We start from the raw sequence: 27,531 nt of genomic DNA, 5'->3' as shown, positions 1-27,531 counted from the left end.
CGCTCTCATTTTTGTGTGCTGGAGTTCTGAAAGAATCTTCGACTGACTTTGAATAAAAAAACAGAAAAACAAACAAAAAAAACCCCATGAAATAGCAGGTGGTGAAAATGGTTTTCTTTTAATGTTGTGAAACTCACTGACACTGTGCAAAAGATTTAAGAAGCACTTGGATAACACACCGGACACCAATGGAAACAAAATAGCATCTTTGATTGAAATGAAAATGATAAACCCACAGAGGGCAGAATTCAAAGACACCCTGAAAATGAAAAGAAAAGAAAAACAATTATGCAGCAGGCTCCTCCTGTCTCCAGGATCAAACAACTAACTTATTTAAGGAAGCTTCTTTGTAGCAAATATATAAAAACTCATTTCGGGTGTGTCAGCATGTCTCTGTCAAGTAATATGTGACTGTTGGGGTTTCTTTCTAATAGTGTAGATTTTCTCTGACTATATGAAGCACTTTAAGGCAGCCAGTGTGAATTGCCATTATATAAATAAAACTGAACTGACTGACAGAATCAGGTATAGTTAGCGCATTATCAATACACACATTTCCATTCACTGTATTTATCCAGAAGCACAAACTGCAAACACAAAAGAAATGAGTACAATCGCATAACACTGACTGTCCTACTCATGAGGCTGTTTCATCATACTTATGCTCCTCTTCAAGTACAAACAATAATAATATTGTAAACATTGCCTTCACTGACCTGAGAACTGCTTTCAGTTGAACCGGAGTGTAAAATCTGTAATATGATGAGTTTGTCTTGAACGGGGAAGTTGTGGTAGCTGCACCCACCCCCACTGACATGAGGTCACACTCACAGCGCAGAGTAGATGGTTGATTTTTAACATAGAGTTTTTCTTTTTCAGGATGTGGCCCACCTTTAACTTTAATTTACAATAACTCGTCTTTCCAACTGTGTGTTTCTTAAAACCAATAAAGTGGCCACATGAAACTAATAGGAAAAGTAAACAATTTATCTATGATACTTATGATTTAGCTTTTTTTATACTTTAAATTGTTAACGACCAAGTTAGTAGTTCATATCTGATATTTTAAACCCGTAAAGCATTCATTGTTAATCCATTTTTCTTATAATTTATGTTCCCATTTATACCAGTGAATTCAGCACTTGCTTCAGATGGTTGATAACATCAGAGTTTAACAGTCTTTATGTTGAAGTTTGAAACTCTGTCAAAGAGAAGTGAACTAATAAAAATGCAGTTTAACGACACAGACGCTGTCTGGGAATTTAAGAACTTAACTGCTCTAACTACAGAGCTCAATCATAAAAGGAAAGATATTCTGATCTTATTTATATACTATTTAATTTACTCGACCCCCCCAGGGACAAGGCCTCTTCTCCCCTGTCATGCTCATAGAGTATGAATGCCTGAATCTGTAAAATGTCTAAATCTTACTGAGAGACTGAGGAAAACAAAATATTATACCTGATTAAGACTTCTGTGCCTTAGACATTACCTAGGTCAGTGTTTCCCAACCTTTTGGAGCTAAGGCACATATATATGTTGATATATTTTAAAGTGTATTAATCCCAGTATGGAAATTAAACCATTCACTCAGTGACACAGTGAGCAGCCACCAATCCAGTGCCCAGGCAGCAGTGTGTAGGGATGGTACCTTGCTCTGGGGTACCTCAGGATAGCCGTTCGGTGGATTGGAACCCCCGATCTTTCAATCAAGGGGCAAACGCTCTTCCTGCTGAACTATCTCCTCAACATTTCACATTAGAAAAATCACAGGCACATTACCAAACAAAAACGTCAGAAAAAGCTTATTGATAATTCCCCCTTGCACACCAGGCATAACGAATTTGGCTCGGTTTGTCCCAGTTTACCTTTTTTGCTTTCTAGGACCTGAGTCATCTGGGTTGGAATTTTCTCCATGACCCAGTTCAGACTGATTATCAAAGAAAAATGTAACTAAGACAGAAAAAACAGTCTTGTATTTAAACATACTGCAGTGTCTCATATCACCAGTGCAGTAAACTGAACTAAATAATTTTATATGAAAAGATTTAAAGTTTTTATTACATATTTTGTAAAAACTTTAAGAACATTGAACATACAAAGACTTCTTTATTGTGTTTGAACATTTGTACAAAACTCTTATCCATGTCACACATCACAAGTTTTTTTAAATGTTTGTTCAGTCCATTTATTAACAACAAAGGAGAAACGAGGAGATTAAGTTGCTGCCTCCTGCTGCAATATTTGAACCTGTGGTGAAGCAGCTTCATTACTGAAGTCACTGTCATCAGCTGCAATCCACATAGACATATATGATAAACATAATGAATTGTACAATGTTATTTCTAAAAATTTCCACAGAAAAAACAGACAAACTTTAGAAACAAAGAAAGATGACGCGGCAAAAATAATTACAAGCAAGACATAATTCTGGGATCTATGAAGTGTCAAAGCTGTTTATGAAATAAAATTTAAATTATTTAGACTGACACTCCAGCAGTTTGCAAATATGCTGTTTCTGCATGAAAAGAAACAGCATCAAGTCGACGAAAGGACTGAGCAGAATCAAGAAAAGACCAATGGATGGTAAACCAAGAATTAAGCAAATGATTGTGAGGAGGATGATTAGTAAGTAGTTAAAGAACAACAGAATCAAAATTCCTAGACTTCTACATTTTTCCTCAGTGGGCAGTAAAGTGGCATCAGCCAGGTGAAGGTCCGAGCTGAGCAGAACATGAACATGAACCATTGAGGACGGCATAAATAATTAAACGTACAAATTCATGTAAGACGAAGGCAAGAGGGACACTAACAATACAAATGTTAATGTATGTCTTGTTAATGTTGGTTTATAATGGAGCACTGTAACAAAAAAATAATTTCCCCCAGGGATCAATAAAGTATTCTGATTCTGATTCTGAAAAAGCCCAGACCAGAACACAGACCAGCACAGAACAAACTTGTTCCTTTGAGGAAGTCTAACAGTGGGTACCTGATGGAAAAATACCTGCAACACAAGAAAGACAAATTCTATTTATCATTGTATAGAATAACATGTTTATAACTGCTATACAGTATAACATGTTCAGAGACATATAAGTACATACACACACACACACACACACTAAAAAATTGACAGGTACCTTTCCAGAGCAATGCACAACTTGAAGTGAAGACTGGCCATCACACAGAAGTAGTAAATAGGATTAGCTATGCTACTTCTTGTCTTCAAGCAACTTAAAGAAGTCCAGACGCTTTGCTTTGCAAGCTCCTTTCACTACAATGACCTGGATGACTGAGAACCTTAACAGACATGTGAAGTACATGTAAAAACTGTAAAATGTAAAACATGTAAAACTCATGTAAAACTCATGCTGGATGCCTGTAATGACTGAGTATCGTGTTAGAAACCAAAGGATGCCACATAAAAACTGTCAACCTAAAGAGGACTGAATTCAAAGACACCTTGAAAATCAAGGGAAAAAATGATGCAGCAGGCTTGTCTATGTTGCAGAAATTTCATTGCAGAAATTCAAAATGGTACTCAGTAGTTTATATGCATCCCACATGTTGCTATGGAACAGTACATGCAATATGTACTGTTTATACCACTGGGGAAACCTGCAGTCAGCTGAGACTGAAGAAGTCACTTAGGTGAATGACGAAACGTTTCTCCCACTGAAAACTTTACGTCCAGATGAACAGAATCAACTTTTGGGTATTTATTTACCTGGATGATTGAGCTGAAAGATCAGTTGAAACAGTTTTTGTTCACTCTCTCTGGGGTTGTGATGTTGTTATTTATTTATTCATGCAAAGACAGGCCCCTGCACGGCATGTACCACCAGCAGATAGAGAAGGTGGCTGACATCCAGAAATCCTACCAGTGGCTGGACAAAGCCGGACTGAAAGACAGCACAGAGGCACTAATCATGGCAGCACAGGAACAAGCTCTGAGCACAAGATCTATAGAGACTGGAGTCTATCACACCAGGCAAAATCTCAAGTGCAGGCTGTGTAAAGATGCCCCTGAGACAATCCAGCACATAACAACAGGGTGCAAGATGCTAGCAAGCAAGGCATACATGGAACGCCATAACCAAGTGGCCGGCATAGTGTACAGGAACATCTGTGCCGAGTATGGCCTGGAAGTCCCAAGCTCAAAATGAGAGACACCCCTCAGGGGGGTGGAGAATGATTGTGCTAAGATCCTATGGGAGTTCCTGGATGGCCGTAGTGATCAATGTAGCGATACTGCATAACAGCAAGATCAGGAAGAGGGAATACGAAGCTGGAGAAGTACCAAGGGCTCAGAGAAGAACTGGAGAAAATGTGTAAGGTGGTTGATAGGTTTGTAGCATAAACCTATTCGCTGGAACGTTAAGGACAATCTGCTACGCAGCAAAAAGCAAGACACAAGGCACCAAAGTTCTCTGGTTCACTCATGCATGAGGGAGACCTGCTGGAGCCAAGTGTCGTTCCACCACTTGACCTCCATCAGACTCTCAGCCAGGTTCCCCATAGCACTCCTTTTATTGTGGTTACATGAATATGCATAGGGTCATTAACATATAACATCTTACATAGGTATACATGTGAACAAAGAATACTGTGTATGTGTGTGTGTGTGTGTGTGTGTGTGTGTATGTGTGATTTGTGTGAGGTCAAGATGTGACCCTGTGAAGACTCTCCAAACGCTGGTGCCAGGAGTCTAGCGGGTCCATCTGAACAAAAGGCTCTTATACTTAAAGAGATATACATATGTTTGCTATGACATATATCAACAAAGAGAAAATACGACCTCTCCTAGGAGGTGTGTGATCTATGCCAGAACACTCTGTAGAGGAGTGAACGCACTCCCCTCTTCACACAGAGTTGTTACAGACCTCCTAGGATGAGACATTCTTTCAATCTACAAATGATTATACACCTCTAAGCATATATGGTTAAATATTTCTTAATACAAATGACAATAATAAAATCTAAACCCATCAGTGGTCCCAGTGGTAATCAGAGCACTAGGTGCAGTGACTCCCAAGCAAGGCGACTGGCTCCAGCAGATCCCAGGAACAACATCGGAGATCTCTGTCCAGAAGAGTGCAGTCCTGGGAACAGCTAAGATACTGAGCAGGACACTCAAGGACCCCCCACCTTTCAGAAGCAGGACAACGACCCCAAACACACAGGCAAAGCCATTAAGAACTATCGTCAGTGTAAAGAAGAACAAAAAGTACTGGAAGTGATGGTCTTTATCTGCAGTTTGATGGCAACACTAAATAATATTTGTAAATGATGCTGTTTGATTATTTTCTCTGAATTTCTTTCCATTTTCTCTCTCCATTTCACTGTATCAACTGTCCTTCGTGTTACCATCAGTCACAGTAATGATCAACTGCTACATCTGATACAGTGTTGCCACCTGCTGCAACTGGTTGGGGCTGATGGGAGGAAGACAAAAAAACAAAAAAGACAGTGTGGAAGAGAGCCAGAGATGAATAATTAATAATTACATGCAGAATGGTGTGTAAACACAATGTGAGTGAAAAGGGTGAGAGAAGAAAAAACACTCTACTATGCAGTGTTAGGCCTATGCAGCATAACTGATGGGTAGTAAACACACGGCACAACATAGAAGAGGGCGTGGCTTACAACGCCAACTGTCTGCGACCTACAATGTAGTTTTGAGATCCTCAGAAGGCATCGTAATGTCCACTCACATATTTTTTCAAGTGATTTCAGTGGGTCAAATGACAGGGAGAATCAAGGTCTCACAATGGTTTCACTCGAAACCTCTCCTAATATGACCCATACTTTACTTTGCTAATCACTTTTTCCTCTCTTTCCTATACTTCCTTATTACATCACTAAGTCTGTTTCTCCTCTCTTCTGTCCAGAGGGTATAACAAACACCATCTTGCCCATTTCCCTCAGCACTAAAAGTTGTACGTTCTCAGTCCTCATGATACTCGTCCCTACTACACAGAGCCTTCCTCAACTATTTACTGAACGCTGTATACCAACTTTGTATTGCCTAGGTGGTTGGAAACAAGCCTTGATAGCTCAGCATGGATGAACCACACAAGATGATTAAATCCCTTCCTCTTTTTTCTTTCCTAAATAATTATCACACTACCTGTGTATGCTCCTGATGTTATAGCACTACATGTGTTCGTGTAAAGAGGTGGTATGAAGTCAGAATGAATATTTTAAACAAATCACTTAATTTAAATAAATAAATCTTTAAAGCAGGAATGCTAATTCAACACAACTACCAGTACACATGTGGTAAACTGATTTGGTACAATTTTAAAACAGTCTGCTAACGAGTAGTTTGAGGTCCAGACATTTCTTTAAATTTTGTTTGGAATATTATAATATATTTTCGAGGGTAAATAAAATGTTGTAGCTGATTTTTTGAAAAATGAGGTCAGAGGTTTTTATATAAAATCTGATATACAATGTGACTTCAGGGTATATAAAGTGACCCACAGCTTCCTGGTTTATGTGGAAATATGTGAGACTACTATAAAGTGCAATTATATTTATTTCAGTTTTGAGCTTTTTTGTGCTCTTTCTTGTTAAATATCAGTCATGTCAAAGGGTTTAAACAGTTATTTCCTATTTGATATTCATTTTTTTCCCCATGCTGTTTTTAAAGATGTAGCATGTGACGCGATAAAATAAGCAACTGAAATATTAACTGACATTACTGTACCTATGGGGGAAGAGATTGTCACTGGGATAGGATTCTATAAGGTACTACCATAAAGCTTCCAACTGAGTGCATTCATTTGTACCATTTTACGTTACAGAAATAAGTCTTGGACTGTTTTGACCTGGTAATGATAAAAAAAATTTAAATTTTTAAAAGTTGAAAACACACATAGTTAGAGTTGGGACCATGAATTTGACCTCAGAGAAAACATTCAGGTACATTATATGACCAGATTGTTTGTGAATATATTGAATATAGCACACTACAGCTGATTGTTTCACTTCAGTAGTTCATCGACACAATATTGCAATCATAAAAACTCTTTGCAGCAGGGTTTTTAGCAGACACCTTGACTGGTGTGAGAAATACTAGTTTATGTGTTTTTCCTTCCTGTTGTGTTTGGGTCAAATCTGACCGATTGGCAAATTAAAAAACTCATAAATATTGTGTTTTACATCCGATTGCCTCGAGGCCTTATGACATCCTCCACACTATGCACTTGGACATATAAAAGTGATGAGCACCACTTTTGTTGAATTTTGAATTTTGTGGTTTAATCATCTGTGGTGTTCCCGGTCGAAAGGACCATAGGAAATGGATAGGATTGATAGGTGTTAATAGGAAAATTGTACTTAGTAGTCAATATAATCTTTTAATGATATAAGTTTGCATATGGTAGAATGCTGCATGTAATCATTTGTGTGTAGAAGTATATAGTTGGTGGCATATTGAAAGAACGTCTCATCCTAGGAGGTCTGTAACATTCTAGGGTGTTCACCCCCACATCCTAGGAGCATGAGAGAGGTCGTACCTTGTCTTATTGTTTTACGGTAGGATTAACGTAGCTATGTCAGTTTTAGTTTAAGTGCCTTCTTTACATAAAGATGAACTGTTGGATTTTCCAGACCAGCAGGTTAAGGGAAGCCACACACACACACACACACACACACACACACACACACACACACACACACACACACACACACACACACTTTACATCCTAAAACCACAATCAATATCATCAACAAGGAAGTCTCTGCATCAGCCCAGCCACTTCATACCATTAAGTCGCTAACAACATCTCTATCCCGCATCCCGATTCAATCCGGGCCCTGACTCCAATTTCACGAGTTTATCTTCCGTCTGTATGTTGACAGGTGTTCCTAAGTGGGATGCCAGTTGCCAAATGATTTTTATGATTGTTTTAGCCTAGCATTTGGCCTAATTAGATAGGATCCCAGTCGGACGCTAACTCAAGCCTGTCAAATGTAAAGCAAACAGAATAACAGCCCAGTACTCACATTGTTTCCACAAGCCATACATCAGCTGGTGCACAGAGAGAGGGCCCTCTGCATTATACAATGACCCTGGGATAGAGGAGATGAGAAGAACGAGCAGGAGTAAATGTAAAGAGAAGGGGAAAGCTATAAGGTGAAAGGGGATTATGGTGGGGAATAGTGGATAGCATACTTCACGCTAAGACTGTGGCCATACAAAGTTTATGGAATCTGCCTGATCCATTGTAAAGCCACAGACAGAAGTAAAGAAGTAATCAACAACAACTCATGAGCACGCCTGTGTTGAGACGCGGATCTTAATTTCCTAATGAGTGCCTGCTGATTGCTTGCTTGAGTTAGAAGTAGAAGTGCAAATAAACAAGATTTTAAAAAGTGCCTGCCTCTGAAGTGACATGTGTAAAGAACATGTTGACAAAGGTCATTAATCCCCTAAACTCCTACGTGTTTTCCTCTGAAATTACCCCCAGCTCAGCGCCCTGCAGCATGTCACACACCCTAAGCTTTTGATTTGTTTGCTCTGGTCACCTGCGCCATTCCTTTCATCCATCTTCCTGCTTCTGTGTCCTCATCCTTCTATCTTCCTTTTAGACAGCAGCATCAGCAATCTTCCACTAAGCTATAGAAAAATGAAAGCAAACCTATAAAATCTAGAAAAAAAAATGTGTGGAAGAGTTATGTTCACCAAAGCTAAAAAAATATGTTTGACCTAAAAAATTGCCCATTTTTAACAATAACAACGATTCCAGTTCAAACCTGCATAGATGAGCATTCTCTTTCTACCTCCTCTCTCTCTCTCTTTCTTTCTCTTTCATGTCATGGCTAACTGCCATTGGGCCCTAATATAATTATGGCTCACAGTTGTGCACATTTGAGAAATTGATTCCTTTGATGAAATGTGAGTGAGGCCAGTCTGCGAGAGATGTATATCCAGAGTGGTTGCTGCCAGCCACCCCAGCCTTGCGGAAGGCCCCCTGGGTACAAAACCGCCAGCTCAACCAGGCCCAGCCTGGCCCGGTCTGGCCTGGTCGTTAAAAGAAATGATAGCATATGTGCTTTGTTTGAGTTTGATGTCTTCGTAATGCATTACACAATTAGATTGATTTGACAATTTCCATTATACTTGATAAAATATTTATGTAGGCCTGAAGATGGTAGTTCTTATCAAAGGGGGCTGATCTGCAGTCCAGATGGGAGCCCTGGTCTGCAGTAAGAAGGCCATTAGTCAGTTAAAGCTGGGCACATTTGTGGGCAAATACAGCCTGTACCTACTCAAAATCTGCAATGTTAAAGAAGGTAGTTTGTAACTCATGAAGATATGTAAAATATCTAAGTGTCAGATATCAGTAATTAGATGCAAATAAATGAGATTAGTGAGTATCAGTTAATCAGTAATGTTGTCCTTGAATTTCTGCCTTCCATACAAACACTGATTGCTTTAGAAAAGAGAAGCTTGGCGGTGAAAAAAACAAACAAAAAAATCCAACAAAGACATTTTTGGTTACTCGCATTTCCGGCACATTAGCTTCAGATTTGCTTCAGCTGAAACCTGCAAAGAAAGTGCCAAAACATACTGTGTGCAGGCATCAAGCATAAAGACATACTGATGTTTGCTGTTAGCCTCATAGCTTAATTTGTCAGGTCAAGGGTCTGGATCGAGTATGCCATTATATCACCTCCATAACTCCACTGTGTGTGTGTGTGTGTCCTGTGCACTCAGAAGAATTCTAAACTTTAAGAACAATTTGACCCCATGTCTCCGAACTTTCTATGTCTGCGCCGTACATTAAAGAGTAAAATAAAAATCCAATAAATACACCAATTTAAGCAATAAATTCAAACCACTCATGCTCAGAGGTGAGTCTCCTTCACCCTTCTTTCCTTCCCTGTTCTCACATTCTGTGTCACACTGAATGTCCCCCTCTTTCTCACTTTCCTCACCTGTCTCCCCTCTCTCTCGTCCATTCCCTTCGCAAACCTCTCAGCGTGCACAGCCACCCCACATCCATCACAGCCCAGAAATTTAAGGACCCAAATTGGCCTCATCTGTCTCAATGTTGGATGCAGATGGAGTTTCTTCTGCAGAGGGAGGTGCGGTTAGTCACCCCTGCTGCCCCCACCCCTTCAATGTACTGACTTAAAGCCAAACCAGTCTGCACCAGTCTCAACACTAGAGCCGCATTATGAGGCCGGCTGCTGGGTATAAAGAGGGCACAGCGGCGAAGTGACCACCGCACTGACCACACGCGTTTTCTGTTTCATTCAGTTTTCTCTCAGTGACATTTTTTATTGTGTTTTTCCATCTAGCCTTCATTCTGGTTCACTCTCCTTCCTCCCCCCCGCTTCCCTACTCCTCCTTACTCATACCACCAGCACGCAAACACCTACACAAACACAAGCCATTGGTGGCCATCGCACAGTCTGCAGTACAGTCTCAAGCAGCCTGGTCAGGCCTGGCTCATTAATAAAGGCCCTAAATGAGGCGACATGCATAAAACATGAAGCGCTGCGTGCTGCTGTAATGAACTGCTGCTCCATAATTGCATCTCAGAACCGTAAAATGAAGACAAAATATTTGAAGAGGGATTCTGTCACCTCTCTGCAGATGCAACACTAATCACAGGCGTTCTGCGGGGCCCTGGGGTCCCCCCCACCCGACATTGGCAATACCCTCCAACTGTTGGGACATAATTGAATAATTGCTGATTAGAAAATAGGGGGAGAGGTAATAGTGTAGTGTCCAGTGTGTTATCTATAATAATCCCACTGGGAAGGACAAAATGTATATCTATAGTGCCCACTAGGAAATTATTTTATTAATTGAAGGTTCAGTTGTCTAATAGATGATAGAAAGATGTTGTTTGTAGCTGTTTAGGGAACCAGTAACTAATATTACTGTTAGTTACAGGGCTGATTTGTTAACGTTTAATACAATAAAACGATTAAAAAAAGGCAGATGGAGTAAGGTGTAAACACACAGGCAACAGAGACATCCAGACTCAGTGTGCGTACAGAGTGACAAGCTCGGAGACAGGCAGGCCTCCGGATGAGAGATTGGAGTCTCACCCAGGGGTGTCACACAGACGGTTAAAGAGTTGCTGTAGTGACAGGGTGGCCGTGGTGACATAATGAAGGTGCTGTGGTTGTCACAGGGGGTCAGTGGTGATCACCATGCCCATCTGGGAGGGGGACAGGAACATGTATAATGATTCTACCATTGACAAATGGCCTTCAACACAGAGACATGTGACAAACACACACACACACACACACACACACACACACACACACACACACACACACACGCACACACACACACACATTCTCTTAACGGGCCACTTTTGAAGTAAGAGGAATCCATATTAATCCATAATAGTGCATTTTAATTTATGTGAGCATGGAACTAATGATTTTATTTTAATGATCATGAATTCAAATCATTACAGACCCTAACATTTTTTTAAAAGTTTCTTCTAAATCTTAAAATCATTCAAATACTCACAGACTCATAAAAAAATATATAAATAGAAATTATTATTTACTTACTGCATAAAACACACAGTAGATGATCAGTATGGTCAAAGGAAGGCAGACACACATTTGATCCACATCATCACTTCAAGGACATAACGCTCTTCTTGATCATTTTCTATGATGGGGTTGTTGTATATGAATCTAAGAGGACCTCTTCCTCTGTAAAACACTTTATGGCATAGCAAGTAAAGGAAAACACACCAGAGTATTAGTGTAATTATTTAGACATGAAATTATTGATGACATTAGTTAAGAAGAAGCAACTCCTGCTGAGCTGAAAGTAAAAACATGAAAGAGCCTCAACTTGTGCCGACAGGGACACGTCTGTAAAATAAAGCTGGGATGAAGAAAAACCGGCTTAAAACCAGTTTGATAGCACTTGATTGAAACTCAATGATTTCAGTCAGATTTTGTTAGGTGTACAACAATGTTTATAAACATTTGATTTGAGCACATTTGAATTTAAATGTGTTGTTATATATGAATTATCAAAGATACACAAAAAGTAAAAATAAACAGTAAAAATAACACTTCTCTGTAGGTTTTTTTAATTTATTTTTTATTAATTTTTGTAACCACCTTAAAGGCTTGACTTTGGAAATTAATTGTATTCTATTATCTATGTGTACTGCATGACTGGATGGATAATATGAGCAACTGTTTTTTTTTTTAATTTTGTGTTCACCAGGATCACCTGTTGTATTTACTGCTATTTTATATAAAGATGTGAACACAAATGACTGATCTGTCATCAGGTCTCCATCAAATAATTTAATATAAACTTAATACATTACCAGCACACACATTTACATTAGCTACACTGAAACAGAAGTGCACGACAAGAACAAAGGAAAAGAAGTTAGTAGCACAACTTCAGTAGTTATTCAGCTGTTCTAGTTATGAGTCAGTTTCTTCATAACTATCCTCGTTTTCATGAAGAGAAAATATGAATAAGTGTAAACTTTGTCTCAGGGCTGCTTCCAGCTGAACCAGTGGGTAAAATCTGTAATGTGATGAGTTTGTCTTAAACAAGGAAGCTGTGGTGACCTACTTTACAAACCTCGTACTCACAGCAGCCCACGAACATGAAGCCAGTGGCAGTCAGCCAAACTTTCTACACAGTGAAAAATATATTTCCTGTTTGTTTGGTTAATGGTTACCCGTCTCAAAGTGACTGGCTGTAAATGAACCTCATATGTTTTTCTTTCTCTAAAATCTTCTTTGCTTTCTGTTAAGTTTCAGTAAAGTTCTGTAAGATGTGATTAGCATTACTGACAGTGTCATAAACGCAAATCATGATTTTGTTCTAAACATGCTCCAGTACTGCTGTTGCTAAAAGTAACACAGCTATGGAAAACTGAAAATAACATAAAGGAAAAATAAACTTTGTTACATAAAAGGCTTTTATCTCTGATGTTGATTATTTGGCATGTTTTCACAGGATTTAGAGTCATCCTTCATTTCTTGATATTTTTATTGGCAAATAGAAAAAGCTGGAGTGATTTCTTACAAACATGTAGAAAACATACATTAGCTACATACAAAAACAGCAAGCACAGGAAAGCAGTGAGTTTATTTACTGTGGATGTAGCTGTTTAACTAGTTACAAAAACTGTCTTCAGGTAGTGGGTCTGTTGGTGAATGCAAGTCTCTGGGGTTTAATCCACACAGACACAGAATCTCTCCACAGCTCTGTCTCACACATAAACACCACGGCAGGGAAGCATCCAGGCTTCTGCACAGAGGAGAACACAGATTAGCATTTTACTGAGATTCAACTGAAACCGGACTTACCAGACTTTTTTTTTTTTTTTTTGCCTGTCCTGTTTGGTTCTTTAGCCATTACATTTGTTGCCTGAAGGCCAGCAAAGGTACTGATTTACTTTACCAAGTGGATCATCACGGCCTTGCCCTATTGGTCAATTTTATTGACCTTTGTTATTATTATTTAGTTTTTTATTTTCAGTTGTTACAGACGGGACAGAAAAGGAAGAAAGAAAAAAAAAGGAAAGGGAGGAAAGAAAAACAGAGGGGAAGAGTGACGGTGAGAAAAGGCACTTAAATCTCCCGGATCACCTGTTGAGAGAAGAAGAAAAAAAAAAAAGAGAAAACAAGCAAAAAAGAGAACAAAATAACAAACACAACACAATTGCAATAATCTAGCTAACTGTAAATAACGGTAACTACTAAATATTGAATGTTGTTGTGCAGCACGCAGGACCGACAGCACACAATGTGCTTTGAGGCACTAAAACAAGCAGTGCAACACTCAGGCAAAGAATGAAGGTTTGCTTCCAGTTTAAATATGCTGGCCGCAAATTGGCTGATGACAAACAGGTGAGCTTGATTATCCCAGGTGTGCCAGGAGGAGGAGGGATGTCCAGGAAGACCCTGCCCCTGAAAGGCAAACCATAGTTATTGCTAATTTGATGGGTTCCAGATGTTGCTGCTCACTAGATCAGTAGATCAAAGTAGTGTTTAGCAGTGCTTTTCTGTTTTCAAAATGTTTTGGAAATCTAATCATCATTCCTAATTTTCAATATTAGGCCTGAATGATGTTTTGTTTTTTTTCCAAATAGAAACCATTTATATGCAGCCCCAAGCTATGACAATCCTAACATGTTTTACAGATGAAGACACTCACAATATACGATACAAATTGTTAACAATACATATTGATGACAATTTGAACCAAAAATTTACAATTTGGATTCACTCCATCTGACCTTTCCACTGATTTTCAGTCCAGTCCTTGTGTAATTTGGAATAGCCCAGCTGTCTATCCGTCTTTGCGTTCCTTAACAAAGGCTTCTTCACAGACATCCTCCCACTGAGACCATTTCTGTTGAGGGATCAGTGAACTGTAGATGGATCGCTGAAGAGCCAGATGCATTCCAGCATTATTAGACAAAACTCAGACAAAAAAGTAATTCAGTAATTCTGCTCAGTGCAAACATGGTAGATAATTTCTCAGACAGCTGAGTCAAACAAGTCTCCTGAACAAAAATGTAAATACTGGTAGCTCCATATTCATTACTATAACACATAAAAATGAATGATAGATAAAATTAACTTGTTAATCCAATTTCAGCATTCTGAATGAGTTATGTTCTTTTGCGGACCTTTTATGCAGCACCCATCTTATATTTTATGGTATACTGAACAGAGTTTGGATGTCAGGGTTTAACACAAAATAAATAAGACAGAGTGTCTTTTTATAGAAATACTCCCTAGAGCAGAAGTTGTGAATGAATCCACAACTGGAAATTTAAACAAATGCAAAAGTTAGATTTAGTCTAACTTTTTGAAATCATGTTTGTAACTTCACGAGCTTGTTACAACCCTATTCTTCCTGTTTCCACCACATTAAAACCCACAGACACAGCAGTAGTTGAAGTGGCGGCACGTAACGTGATTAATGACATACTTTTTTAAAGATTGCTATCTTCATTAGGAAAGTGTGGCCTCTGACATGCCAACCAGAGATAGGACTGAAAGCCTAAAAATTACACCAGTTTTCACCTTTATGTAAGTTTAAACTCACTGAAAGTATTTCTCACTTTTACACTTTTATAGTATCAAAGTAGCAGTGCACTATGTTTTGTCGTGCTCCTGTTAAAAACAGGTAAGCAGACTGCTGTATGCCTGTCAGCAGCATTAAGAGCATTAGGATTAGCCTAGAAGTAAATTAAACTAAAAATGTTTTAAAATATCTTATCTTATATTAAAGGAAGCCACTGATTTCTCAGCGGACGCAGTATTTTAACCCAACACGCCACGCGTGACGGATGCTCGCGCTCCTACCAGGTCAGAGCACCGACGGAGCTGCGTTTCATATGCTGCTGATCATATGAGTCTGATTAGTGCTTTGGCAGGTCTCCTTTTAAAGTGGACATGAAAATCATTTATGCTGCAGAGCCCTGCTGTCAAAATCTGACATATTTAATACTGTGTTGTTTAATTAATTTTTACATGTTTTAGAACTCTTCTGCCATCGTGTGCCAGTCCAGAGTGTGACGTCACATGGTGTTCCCTGGCTGTACTGCCTCCCTGCTGTAATATTCAGGTTTATAAAGCACATGAGAAATGAGGACTGTGTGGAAGAGAGAGAGTGTTAAATCCATGTTAGTTTTTGAGAGCAGTGCTCCATAGTGTAAATTAGCCTTTAAACATGTAGTATTTCATGTCCAATTTAAGCTCTTGGTCCAACACCTCCTCTGAAATGTGTTCATTCATAATCATTTTAAACTTAACACTTGCAACTGTAGGATGTTGTGGTGTGAGGGGGTTTTGTTTTTTTGTCACTGATATAACAGTAAAGGTAGTGAGAAAACTGAATTCACAGACACTTCAGTTTTTTCCTACAAACTTTATTAACCAAAACACACACAAAAGAAATCAAAACTTGGCTGGGATCCACGAGGGCAGAAGATCTACTCTTGTGTTTGACTCACAGGTGCTCACTCACTTATTTGACAATAATGGCTGATTGTAAGTGGAGTCATGTGTGGAGCTATTTCAGCTCCACAAACAGGAAAAAATACAGCATACTAAAGGAACAGCTAGAAGTGTTGAAGAAAGAAAATAACTTTAACTACAGAAATTGAAAGACTGAATGGAGAAATAGACAGTCGAAAGGCTATTAAGGCTCTGGAAGCAGAGAAAAAGTCTCTTACCAGCCAAGGTACCACTCTGCAGAAAGAGCTTGAGGGGCTGCGGCCAAAGCTGGTTAAGGAACAGGCTTTGCATCAGCAGAATAGTGAACTTAGAGCAGAGATCGACAGGCTCGCGATTTCAACTCCTGCTCTCCAAGCTGAAATTGCAGAGCTCCGGAAAAACCTCCAAGGGAAAAGAGTTTTTAACCTTGAGTACAATTCCCTGAAAATGGGAAAAAAAGAGCATTACTGAGCTCAACAAGGTCCTGCAAAAAGAAGTGGATAAGCTAAAAGAGAAAATGAGAAAGGAAAAGGCTCTGCAAGAGAAAGTCGCAGCAATGAGAGCGAAAAAAGAGAATGTATGCAGACAACGAGACGCTCTAAAAACAGAACTCAGCGATTTCACAGATTCAACAAGGTCAGACTTTGAAAGCTCAGTCACAGAAAGCACCAGATTGTCAGTTTGGAGAAGATTTTATACACCTGTTGTTAAAGAATTGACTGAAACACCTGATTCAATTATTTGGATTGGTGAGTGAAAACTTTTGGCAATATATTATATAGCAGTAGTTATACAAAGTAGTTTTAATGTAATATGACAACACCTTAGTAAAAATATCTCTCTTCCTGTTTGTGTCCTTCTGTTGTTCTCCCAGTCCTTGTTATGCCTCCTCTGATATCTGTTATCTAATGTACCATCAGCATCATATACTAGCAAATCGTGTAACTAAACTGTTTGCTTCAAAAGGAAGGTATAGGAAAGTCACACGTATCGTTTCACAGAGTAAGTGTGGAAAAAAGTATATGAAATGTATAAAAAGCCTTAAAAGGATTGCTGACATGCACTTGCATAGATGTTCACTGTGCACTGTGATCAGCTAGTTCAACTGAAAACAAAAACTTCCAGTTTTTTTCTTGTAATTTTTTAAATCCAACATGTAAAAGAAGTTTTCAAAACAAAGTCTCAACATTGAATCACTATATTCAGGTAACAAACACAGCCAAAGCACATATGCAGGTACATATTTCATATTACTAGTTTTACATAATGGAATCATAACTAGTAGATCAGAGGAAACACAAATGTTATTGTGAGGAACACAAAACTCAAAAAAGGACAAAAAAGGCTGAAATGTAAATGCAACATTAATAAAGGACTATTTTTTAAGAGTACAGGAGAATTCATTCATTCCAATAAAACAATGCTTCCTGTTAGGCGGGTTCAGATTGACTGAGAACTGGATGCCAGGTGGTCAATAGCCAAAGATGCTTCAACTGAGAACAGCAGTTCTAAAATCCTGGAGCTGTCCGATGTCCATTTGCAGATGATGGTGTTTGCTTAATTCACTCAAATCTCTAAGCTCTACCTTCATGTGAGTCCCCATCTCGTTCTCTCTTTGTCTCTGAATGCATGAACCCAACTCCCTGTGCTACCATCAGTCACACTGATGATCTGCTGCTGATATCTGCTGCAGCGAAACTGCAGCAGTACATACATTCCAGCAGCTTGTCAATGGGCCCGTTCTGCATGAAAATAAACAGGGTAAAGTCTACAAAGTGACTGAAAGGAAAAAAAATTAGGAATGCAATGCAATATTGGTCAGTGTTGCTAGATAGATATATTGATAGATTAACTGCAGGTAGGTTTATCAGAAAGTAGTTAAATAGCAACAAAACCAAAGTTCCCACAATTCTTCGCTTTTCTTCAATGGACACTGATGTGGCAGCCGGCAGGGCTTTGATAGTTCCAGCTAAACAGAAGATTAACACGGGGGCAGGGAAAAAGGCATGAATGATTAAGCGTGAAACGTCTTCTGTGGTTACAGCAAGAGCAGCACTAACAATACAAAGGACCCAGACCAAAACAAAGACCAGCACAGAACCTTTAGGTTGCCTGATGTAGTTCAACAGCAGGAATGCGATGAAAAAATACCTGCAAAATATGTAATATAGATATTCTGATTATCACAGTACAGAAAGGTATATGTCTGAACATAATGATGCTTCACAGTATAATATAATGTTCATACACGTGCAAGTACACACACTGAAACACAGAGCGGTACCTTTCCAGAGCAATGCACATCTTGGAGTAAAGAGTGACCATCAAACCAGCGAGATAAATGACAAGAGGAATACTGAAGGATGTATCGCTGATCTTCATGCCCATTACAAATGGGAACTGGAATAGATTGAAGACAAGGAGGCTTGTGTAATATGTGACAGGAGCCTGATCCCATCGCAACTGCAACAGAAAAAAAAATGCATTAATGCAGTTATACATTACACGTCTTAAACTAACTCTCTTTTTATAAATTGTTTTTGTAGTGACAACATACATTTTTCCACTTGCTTTTACTTTAATTATTATTGTGGAAATGTTTCTGAGCATGACATGAGAATGAAGACATGAGTGGCATATCATAAGGAGTTTAGGAGTTTAGACCTCACTGATCAGACTGTGTCGTGTCTAATGTTCAGTTTTTTTACAAGGTTTCCTGGACTTTGGAGTTTCCTGGAGACTTCTATCTCTTCTTCATCTGGAACCATAGTCAGATTGGTCCCTCTTACTCACATCACTTTTCAAAATCCCTTTTCAGTAGTCAGAAGCAAAAGCCTTTTTCTTAGCCCAAAGAGTTATTTACCCCAACACCTATCTACATCCAACCATTCATTGTCTGGACTGACCATAAAAGCATCACTTATCTCAAAGAGGCGAAACATCTCAACGGGTGACAAGTAGGTAGTCCCCATGCTTGATTAATTTCGACTGCCTTCCTCCTATACTATTGGCTGACTTACCTGGGGGCTTAAATCACTGGTCCACTACCCCACATGGCAGGAACCCTGGACTTTGTAGCTGGTCTGTCGCCATCTCAAGGTTACACAGTAATATTAACCTTTGTTGATTTTTTTTTCCTAAACTAGCCCACATTGTTTGCTGCCTAAATTACTTTGTACTCTGGAGGCAGAGCCTTAAGTTTTCAGGACCCTCTTCCGTGGAACCAGCTTACTGGGAGAAATTGGGAGAAAGACACCCTCTCAACTTTTAAGATTAGGCTTAAAACTTACCTTTTTGCTAAAGCACATACTTAGGGCTTGACCAGGTGACCCTGAATCCTTCCTTAGTTACACTACAATAGGTGTGGGCTGCTGGGGATTCCCAGAGTGTTTCTTCTTCAGCCACTTTCCCCCCCCCCAATATGTGTTTATACAACTCTCTGTATTTAATTATAAGTTATTATTAATCTCCGGCTCTCTTCCACAGGATGTCTTTGTTCTGTCTTCCTCCCTAAACCCAACTGATCACGGCAGATGGCCCCGCCCCTCCCTGACCCTGGTTCTGCTTGAGGTTTCTTCCTGTCAAAAGGGAGTTTTTCCTCGCAACTGTTGCCAAAGTGCTTGATTATAGGGCTCATATGATTGATAGTGTTTCTTTGTAGTACTGTAGGGCCTTGAGGTAACTGTTGTTATGATTGTCAGCTATATAAATAACACTGAATCGAATTGAGGTAAATTGAAATCGAGGCCTAATTAACCCCGTTTCTGTCTGCCTCAAGTTACCACATAAATGGTAAATGGCCTGTATTTGTATAGCGCTTTACTAGTCCCTAAGGAACCCAAAGCGCTTTACGCATCCAGTCATTCACACACTGGTGATGGCAGCTACATTGTAGCCACAGCCACCCTGGGGCACACTGATAGAGGCGAGGCTGCCGGACACTGGCGCCACCTCTGACCACCACCAGTAGGCAACGGGTGAAGTGTCTCGCCCAAGGACACAACGACGAGACTGTCCAAGCCGGGGCTCAAACCGGCAACCTTCCGATTACAAGGCGAACTCCCAACTCTTGAGCCACGATCGCCTAACATGACATGCGGTTCCATAATGTGTTTCACATCTTCCAGTTAAAACCTACAAGTTCCTGTTCATTGAGAATACTGAAGAAATACCTTAATTGTAATAATCATAAATTAAAGTTATATTGAAAAACACAAAGACAAATGTATCTACAGACTGTAGTAGAAATGTGAGCATAATAGTGCCATGCATTATTGTATTGGAGAGATTGTTTTCCTCAAATTATTCACATCATGACAGATATAAAGAGACATGAATATAAGTTATTATTTACTTACTGAAAAACACACACCACAGATAACCACGATGGTCAAAGCAATACAGATGCTCCCGCAGATTGTTAGCACCACGAGGATAAGCCCCATCCCACTTTCCATCCCACCTCAAGCTCAATCTGTGATGAAGTTCCTCCAGAAGATAATGCCAGCTATTGGAAAAGCTAGTGTTGGAAAAAGCAAGAGTGTAACACCGTTAGCTGAACATCAAATGATGGATAAAAATAATGGTGAGAAAGCAAACAAGTCATTGTACATGTACAATTTCCTTGTACAATGACAATGACAATAAAAGGCTATTTTTACTTACAAAACTGGGTTTACTTGTGTAACACAATATTGTTTTCAAGATTGTGCCTGTAGCAGTCTGGATTTATGTGTCTAAATACTTTGTTTTTCAGTTTTCAGTTTTCAGTTTTATTTGTCATATGCAAGTTAACACAGGGTCAGCATCGCAATGAAATGTATTTGATGAGCAAAAGACAGTCACTCAGCAGAATGGTACAGTAGAAGAAAAAATAAATAAATAAATAAAAAATAAATAGAAAAATAGTAAGAGCAAAATATTAATAAGATGTAGTAAAAGAAAAAAGAGATTTTTGGTTAACTGTCTAAATATATTTAATCACTAGTGTGTACATATATATAAATATATGTATGGGATATAGTCCGAACTGGCTGACGAACGTAGCTCCAAAAGCGTTTGTCTGTCATACCGAGTGTATGATCGCGCTGTGCGCACAGAAATAGAAAGCAGTACAAAATAAATAATAACATTTTTGCTGAGATGACTGGGAGCTCTCGTCGGTGCAGCCATCTTACGGCGCAACCGGAAGTAGATAAAGTTGATAAAATGATTTTGAACCAAAATGACAAAATAATCAATTTTTATGCATTGTGATTTAAAAACTAACATTTCTCTGTCAAGTAAACTGAGTAGAATTAAGTTCAGCTAGTTGATGAGCATATACACCAGGGGTCCCCAATCCCAGTCCGTGAGGGCCGGTGTCCTGCAGGTTTTAGATCTCACCCTGGGTCAACACACTTGAATCACATGATTAGTTCATTACCAGGCCTCTGGAGAACTTCAAGACATTTTGAGGAGGTCATTTATCCATTTAAATCAGCTGTGATGGATCAAGGACACATCTTAAACCTGCAGGGACACCGGCCCTTGAAGACTGGGATTGGGGACCCCTGATATACACATTTAAGTCAAAGTCAAAGTCAACTTTATTTGTCGATTCTGCCACATGTACAGGACATACGGAGAATAGAAATTGCGTTACTCTTCACTCCCTAGATAAATAGCAAATGAACATTTAAATATATTTAAATATAAAAGTGATTAAAAAATGCAAGTAAAATAATTAAAAAGTAAAAATTTAAATAAATACAATTTTACATATAACAAGAAAGCTATATAATATACAATATAATGGGTAAGTGACATTGAGTGTAAACCAGGCAGAGTAGTGCAAATAGGCAAAAGTGTATATAAAGTGTCATGACTTTATGTTAATAATTGTAAGCATTTACATTACTTTGCGCAGTGCTGCTTCCACCAGAACTAGTCACCTGTCACTAGTGAGGATGTTTTTAGAGCTTGTGTTCAACAGGGAAGTTGTGGTAACTCACTCTACATCTCACTCACAAACATTCACAGTCAAGCAAGTAAAGATACAAAAATAAAATATCTGATTTGAGATAAGGGGTATGGCAAGTAATTTTAGTACAATTAGTTCAGTCCACATTAACTATATATATGGAAGCAAAGAGCACAATATCATTACTTTTCATAATTTATTTGTATTTATATTAGTGCCTGTCAATAGATTAAAAAAATAACTAATCTCACAATTTTCGGTAATTAATCGCGATTAATTGCAATTACTTGATCAATAGCCTGGTTGCAATTACATTTTTCAACTTTATATTTAAGCTTGTAACTGACATTTATGTAATATAATGAAGTAAAAGCAGAATAAACACAAAGAATGCATGCTTAAATTCAAAGAGAATTTGAATAGTTTTCTTCAATCTTTTAACACAGGTTCTCTCCTGTGAAATACAACTTCAAAAAAACCTATATACCAGGGGTGTCAAACTCAAATACACAGTGGGCCAAAATTCAACACTGGAACAAGGTCGCGGGCTAACGTTAATATTTATTGAAAAAAAATCTTATTCCAGATTTAAGAATGAAGCTCTTCTTATGGACTCAAACAAGTTTTGCTGAAAAACTGAATATGGAACAAGCAAAGCTTAATACTAAACAATATATATATTAGCTGTATAATACCAGTAGGCCAACTCTAATAATAATTTGGAATGGCTTTGCGGGCCAAATGTAATTAGGCCAAATTTGGCCCGCGGGCCAGAGTTTGACACCTATGCCCTATGCTAATAGGTAAGTATGCTGTCAAACAATTAAACTGTTTAATCAGATTCATCACAGGGTTACTGTGGATTAGTTGTGATTAATCACGATTAAATATCTTTCATTTTTATTCTATATTAATCTCATTTCATTTTGCATGAGCAAATAGACTCAACAAAAAAGGGAAAATATACGCACTTAACGTGTTTATTAAACATCTTGAACATTCATGGTAACAGAAAACAAAAGTATTTATCCACTCTCTCTCTGTCACTCTTGGGGAGGCACTTCAAGTCCTTGAAACGAGGAACCAAAGCTATGTAAAGTGGATGTTCTCAATCATATTAATAGGTCTGCAGTTTGTTGCAATCCATTTGGCAATTGTGTCAGTCAATATTTCCGAGGTAGACTTGCTGAGTCCCCGATGCTCTGTGAGTGGTTTGTCGCAGGCTGGGTGACACGTTAGCCAAAGTGCTAACAGCATCCTCGACTAACGTATGCTTTGCGTCAATGTGATATTTTAAGCTGGAAGCGCTTCGGTGAAAAGAAAATTCCTTCTTGCACAATGCACATAATACTTTATGTAGGTCGACTGTTCCGTCTTGTTATTTTTTAATACTCAAATTTCCCATCAAGAGGGCCAATGTCCGTTTATCATCTTCCAGATTGAGTTGATTGGTTCAGCTGCCCGTCACTACCAGATCAACTGCCCGTTTGCGTATGTGCGAAGGTAACTCTACTTGGACAAACTGCCCAAAATGTGTTGGCAGAAACATTTCAGGGATTTTGAGTCATTCTGCACTCCAGATGCGTTCATTTTAATCGAGTTGACCGTGATGGCGGATTAATTTGCGTTAACGCGTTAATTTTGACAGCACTACTTAGTACATAAAGCAACCAGAGTGAAATAAAATAATTTCACTTTGATTATAAATAAAATTAAACTGACCCAATCTGAACAGAATCTGGTTTATTTAGTGTATTAACAATACACACATTTCCATTCACTATTTTACACAGAAGAACAAACTGCAAACACAAAAGAAATGAGTAAATGATAAAAAAAAAGGCCTGTATTTGTATAGCGCTTTACTAGTCCCTAAGGACCCCAAAGCGCTTTACACATTCAGTCATCCACCCATTCACACACTGGTGATGGCAGCTGCATTGTAGTCACAGCCACCCTGGGGCGCACTGACAGAGGCGAGGCTGCAGAACACAGGAGCCACCGGGCCCTCTGACCACCACCAGTAGGCAACGGGTGAAGTGTCTTGCCCAAGGACACAACGACCGAGACTGCCGGGGATTGGAATGGCAACCTTCCGATTACAAGACGAACTGCCAACTCTTGAGCCATGACCACCCTAATCACGATTAAATATCATTCATTTTTATTCTATATTAATCGCATTATGAGTACAATCACATGACACCGACAGTCCTATTTATGAGGCTGTTTCATCATATTTATGCTCCTCTTCAAGTACAAATAATAATAATATTGTAAACATTGCCTTCACTCACCTGAGAACTGCTTTCAGTTGAACTTGAGTGTAAAATCTGAAGTATAATGAGTTTGTCTTGAACGGGGAAGTTGTGGTAGTCTACGTTACACCCCACCCCCACTGACATGAGGTCACTCACCGCTCAGAGTAGATGGTTGATTTTTAACATAGAGTTTTTCTTTTTCAGGATGTGGCCCACCTTTAACTTTAATTTACAATAACTCATCTTTCCATCTGTGTTTCTTAAACCCAACAAAGTGGCCACATGAAACTAAAAGGAAAAGTAAACAATTTATCTATGATACTTATGATTTATGAATGTTTTTCTTCTTTGAATTGTTAACGACCAAGTTAGTAGTTCATATCTGATATTTTAAACCTATAAAAGCATTAATTTTCAATCCATTTTTTCTCATAATCTATGTTCCAATTAATGTTTTATATCAGTGAATTCAGCACTTGCTTCAGGTGGTTGATAACATCAGAGTTTAATTAGAATTAGAATTAGAATTCAACTTTATTGTCATTGCACATGCACAGGTACAGGGCAACGAAATGCAGTCTTTATGTTGAAGTTTGAAACTCTGTCAAAGAGAAGTGAAAGCTGCACGCGGCTCTTTGCCTGGTTTCATGCGGCTCTTACGTTGATATCAAAGTTTGGTTGTTGTTGTTGTTGTTGTTGTTGTTGTTGTTGTTGTTGTTGTTGTTAAATGTGCGTGTTCGCTTCGTTTGAGTTCAATACGGTATTTTCATCAAATGCGAATGTGTTTGAGATGAAAATACCGCAAAGTTTCCCAGTAGGGGCAAGTTCGCCCTCAAAATGGCAGGGAAAAAATGCACAGCAAAACCAAAATATGAAGATGAAGACAAGACGTTTTTAACAGAGTGGGAGAGTTTATATTTTTTTGTTGAACGCAATGGTAAGTCACTCTGCCTTATATGTCAGACATCATTAGTGCATTTCAAAGCTTCAAAGCTTCACCGCCACTTCAGCTCACGCCATGCTAACATCGACCAGAAATTTCCAAAAGGGACTGAATTTTGCAAGCACGAGTTGGCCACTTTGAAAAGTCAGGCAGAAAGCAGTCACAGTTTTTCCAAAGATTTACGAAGCGGTCAGAGACCATAACGCTCGCATCCTATCAGCTGGCTTGGAACATTGCACGGGCTAAAAAGCCATACAGTGAAGGGTAGTTCGTTAAAAAAAATGCCTCAGTGACGTTGTTGAAATCTTGTCTCCTGAAAACAACAAACTAAAACGCATGGTATCAGACATCCAACTGTCCTGCCACACTGTCGAACACAGAATATCGGACATTAACAGGGCTATTGAATCACAGTTGCACTCTGACCTTCAAGCATGTGAGTATTTTAGTGTTGCATTGGATGAGAGTTGTGATATACAAGACAAGCCTCAGACCGTGCAAATATTGCCAACTGTGTCAAATGATTGTGTGATCAAAGAAGAACTCCTGGATATTGTGCCATTAAAACACAGAACCCGTGGCATAGATGTGAAAGAAACCATGATGGCAGCAAATCTGCACATAACGAAATGAACTGCAATAGCCACAGATGGAGCACCAGCCATGATGGGATCTGTGAACGTGCACTTAACCACAGGCAATTCAAGAATCTCATCGCTTAGCTGGACCAAGGGCTTCCAGGCGACCTGCCGCTGCACTGCACTTTGAGGTGGCTGTCAAAAGGCCAGGTAGTCTCTCGCTTGTTTGAGCTTTTGGATGCTGTGAAACTTTTTATGGAAAAGAACGACAAGGACTATCCCGAGTGGATTATGGATCTGGCCTTTTTGGTCAACATGCTGTGTCACTCAGGACAGACTGAACCTGGCCCTGCGGGGTAAGTTAAAAATGCTGCCTGACCTGGTGCAAAGTATGTTTGCGTTTGTCAACAAACTGAAGCTGTTGAAGATGCATATTCAAAAGGGAGATTTAACGCATTTTCCCACCTAAAAGCCAGCGGGCAAGTCACCAGCGCCACCCTGAGTAAGCAAAGAGCCAGATATGCAACGCTGGTTGAAAGCTTACATATAATCATTTGTATGCTGATAAAAATCATCATATTAGGTCTGATAAGATTCTTTGTGCACTTGTGAGATGAGAAGAAGCAGTCTCGATGTTATAATTCCATTATAGCTTTTGAAACCAAACTGTCCTGTTCTGTTTTCTTTAAACGTGCCAGAGTTCACACCTTTAAATGTGTATTTGAGACATGACCCATTGCAAGTTCCTGTTCTTATAGTTTAGCAAGACGCTTACTTCTGCTTTTCTGCATACAGTTTAATTTCATTGAAAGGTCATATGTCTATGTATAATATGGCTGGAAACACACACACACACACGCACCTACACACACCCACACACACAGAATACAGACACTGATGTTGCTCAGATATGCCTGCTTAAGGATGTATTTGTAATTGCATATCCATGAATGATTACTTGCTAACAATAAAAAGGGCTGTAGCAAAGGAATCAGTCGAAGTTGGTTGGGTTCAGGTGAAGGAATCTTTTCCTCAACTTTGACTGACTTCCCTCGTGAGCCACAAAGACAAAGAGCTCTGTCTTGTTTTGTTTTGTTTTGTTGTGCAGTTTGTTGGTCTTGTGTTCCAGCGGGGTTTGTGCCTAGATAAACCCAAGAAAAAGTCTACAGTCAACTGGACTAACTTGTTAAATCACTCATTAATTTTCATTAGATCATTTTAAATTAATATGTGAGCATGAAACTTTCATTTTTATTGTAATATGAATGATTAATTCAGTGATTATTAAATCACTGCAGCCTGTTGTTATTCCCCTGTTTTTTAATTCTGGCAATTCTTCAAATCATTCAGATACTCAAAAACTGTTTCAAATTCAAATTCAAATTTTATTTGTCACGTACACAGTCATACACAGTACGATATGCAGTGAAATGCTTAGACAACTGTTATTGTTGTTATTATTAAATCGTAAATGGCCTGAATTTATATAGCGCTTTATTAGTCCCTAAGGACCCCAAAGCACTTTACATATCCAGTCATCCACCCATTCACACACACATTCACACACTGATGATGGCAAGCTACATTGTAGCCACAGCCACCCTGGGGCGCACTGACAGAGGCGAGGCTGCCGGACACTGGCGCCCGGTGTCTGCCCGGTGGTGTAGGGTCCTGATTACCCCAAGTTTGTGTTCCAGAGGGTGATGGGAGTCAAAGAGGAGGTACTGGTACTTTTGTCCCTCTGTGGGGGGATACTCCCACTAGGTTTAAATCTGGGACTCTCCACCATTTGACCTTAGAACTGAA

At 39.1% G+C, this 27,531-nt stretch overlaps 1 protein-coding gene across 1 annotated transcript; it reads right to left on the bottom strand.

Moving 5' to 3' along the window:
- Nucleotides 1-17,639: 17,639 nt before the first annotated feature.
- On the bottom strand, nucleotides 17,640-25,485 carry LOC147315794 (uncharacterized). The gene is made up of 3 exons (XM_086258170.1): nucleotides 25,421-25,485; nucleotides 18,266-18,322; nucleotides 17,640-18,132 (listed from the first exon to the last, which is right to left on the bottom strand). The coding sequence occupies exons 1-3, from the start codon at nucleotides 25,483-25,485 to the stop codon at nucleotides 17,640-17,642; spliced, it is 615 nt and encodes a 204-aa protein (XP_086114296.1).
- Nucleotides 25,486-27,531: the final 2,046 nt, after the last annotated feature.

This window comes from Aulonocara sp. 'chitande type north' Nkhata Bay, linkage group LG13 (assembly GCF_057382095.1).
Source record: "Aulonocara sp. 'chitande type north' Nkhata Bay isolate Kocher_YH1m ecotype deep benthic linkage group LG13, A_spYH_male_GT1.1, whole genome shotgun sequence".
NCBI lineage: Eukaryota > Metazoa > Chordata > Actinopteri > Cichliformes > Cichlidae > Aulonocara > Aulonocara sp. 'chitande type north' Nkhata Bay.
Note: the sequence above shows the minus strand (reverse complement) of the source record. Positions and strands in the feature narration are given on the sequence as shown.

What these genes read in the sequence shown, in the direction of transcription:
- LOC147315794 (XM_086258170.1), bottom strand. Translation starts at nt 25,485, where the DNA reads ATGCGTTTTAGTTTGTTGTTTTCAGGAGACAAGATTTCAACAACGTCA. An exon ending in TCACTGAGGCATTTTTTTTA is followed by an intron (nt 18,323 to 25,420) that starts ACGAACTACCCT and finishes TCCTCTTGTCAT; the next exon opens with TTATCTCGCTGGTTTGATGG. An exon ending in ATGTGCATTGCTCTGGAAAG is followed by an intron (nt 18,133 to 18,265) that starts GTACCGCTCTGT and finishes CATATTTTGCAG; the next exon opens with GTATTTTTTCATCGCATTCC.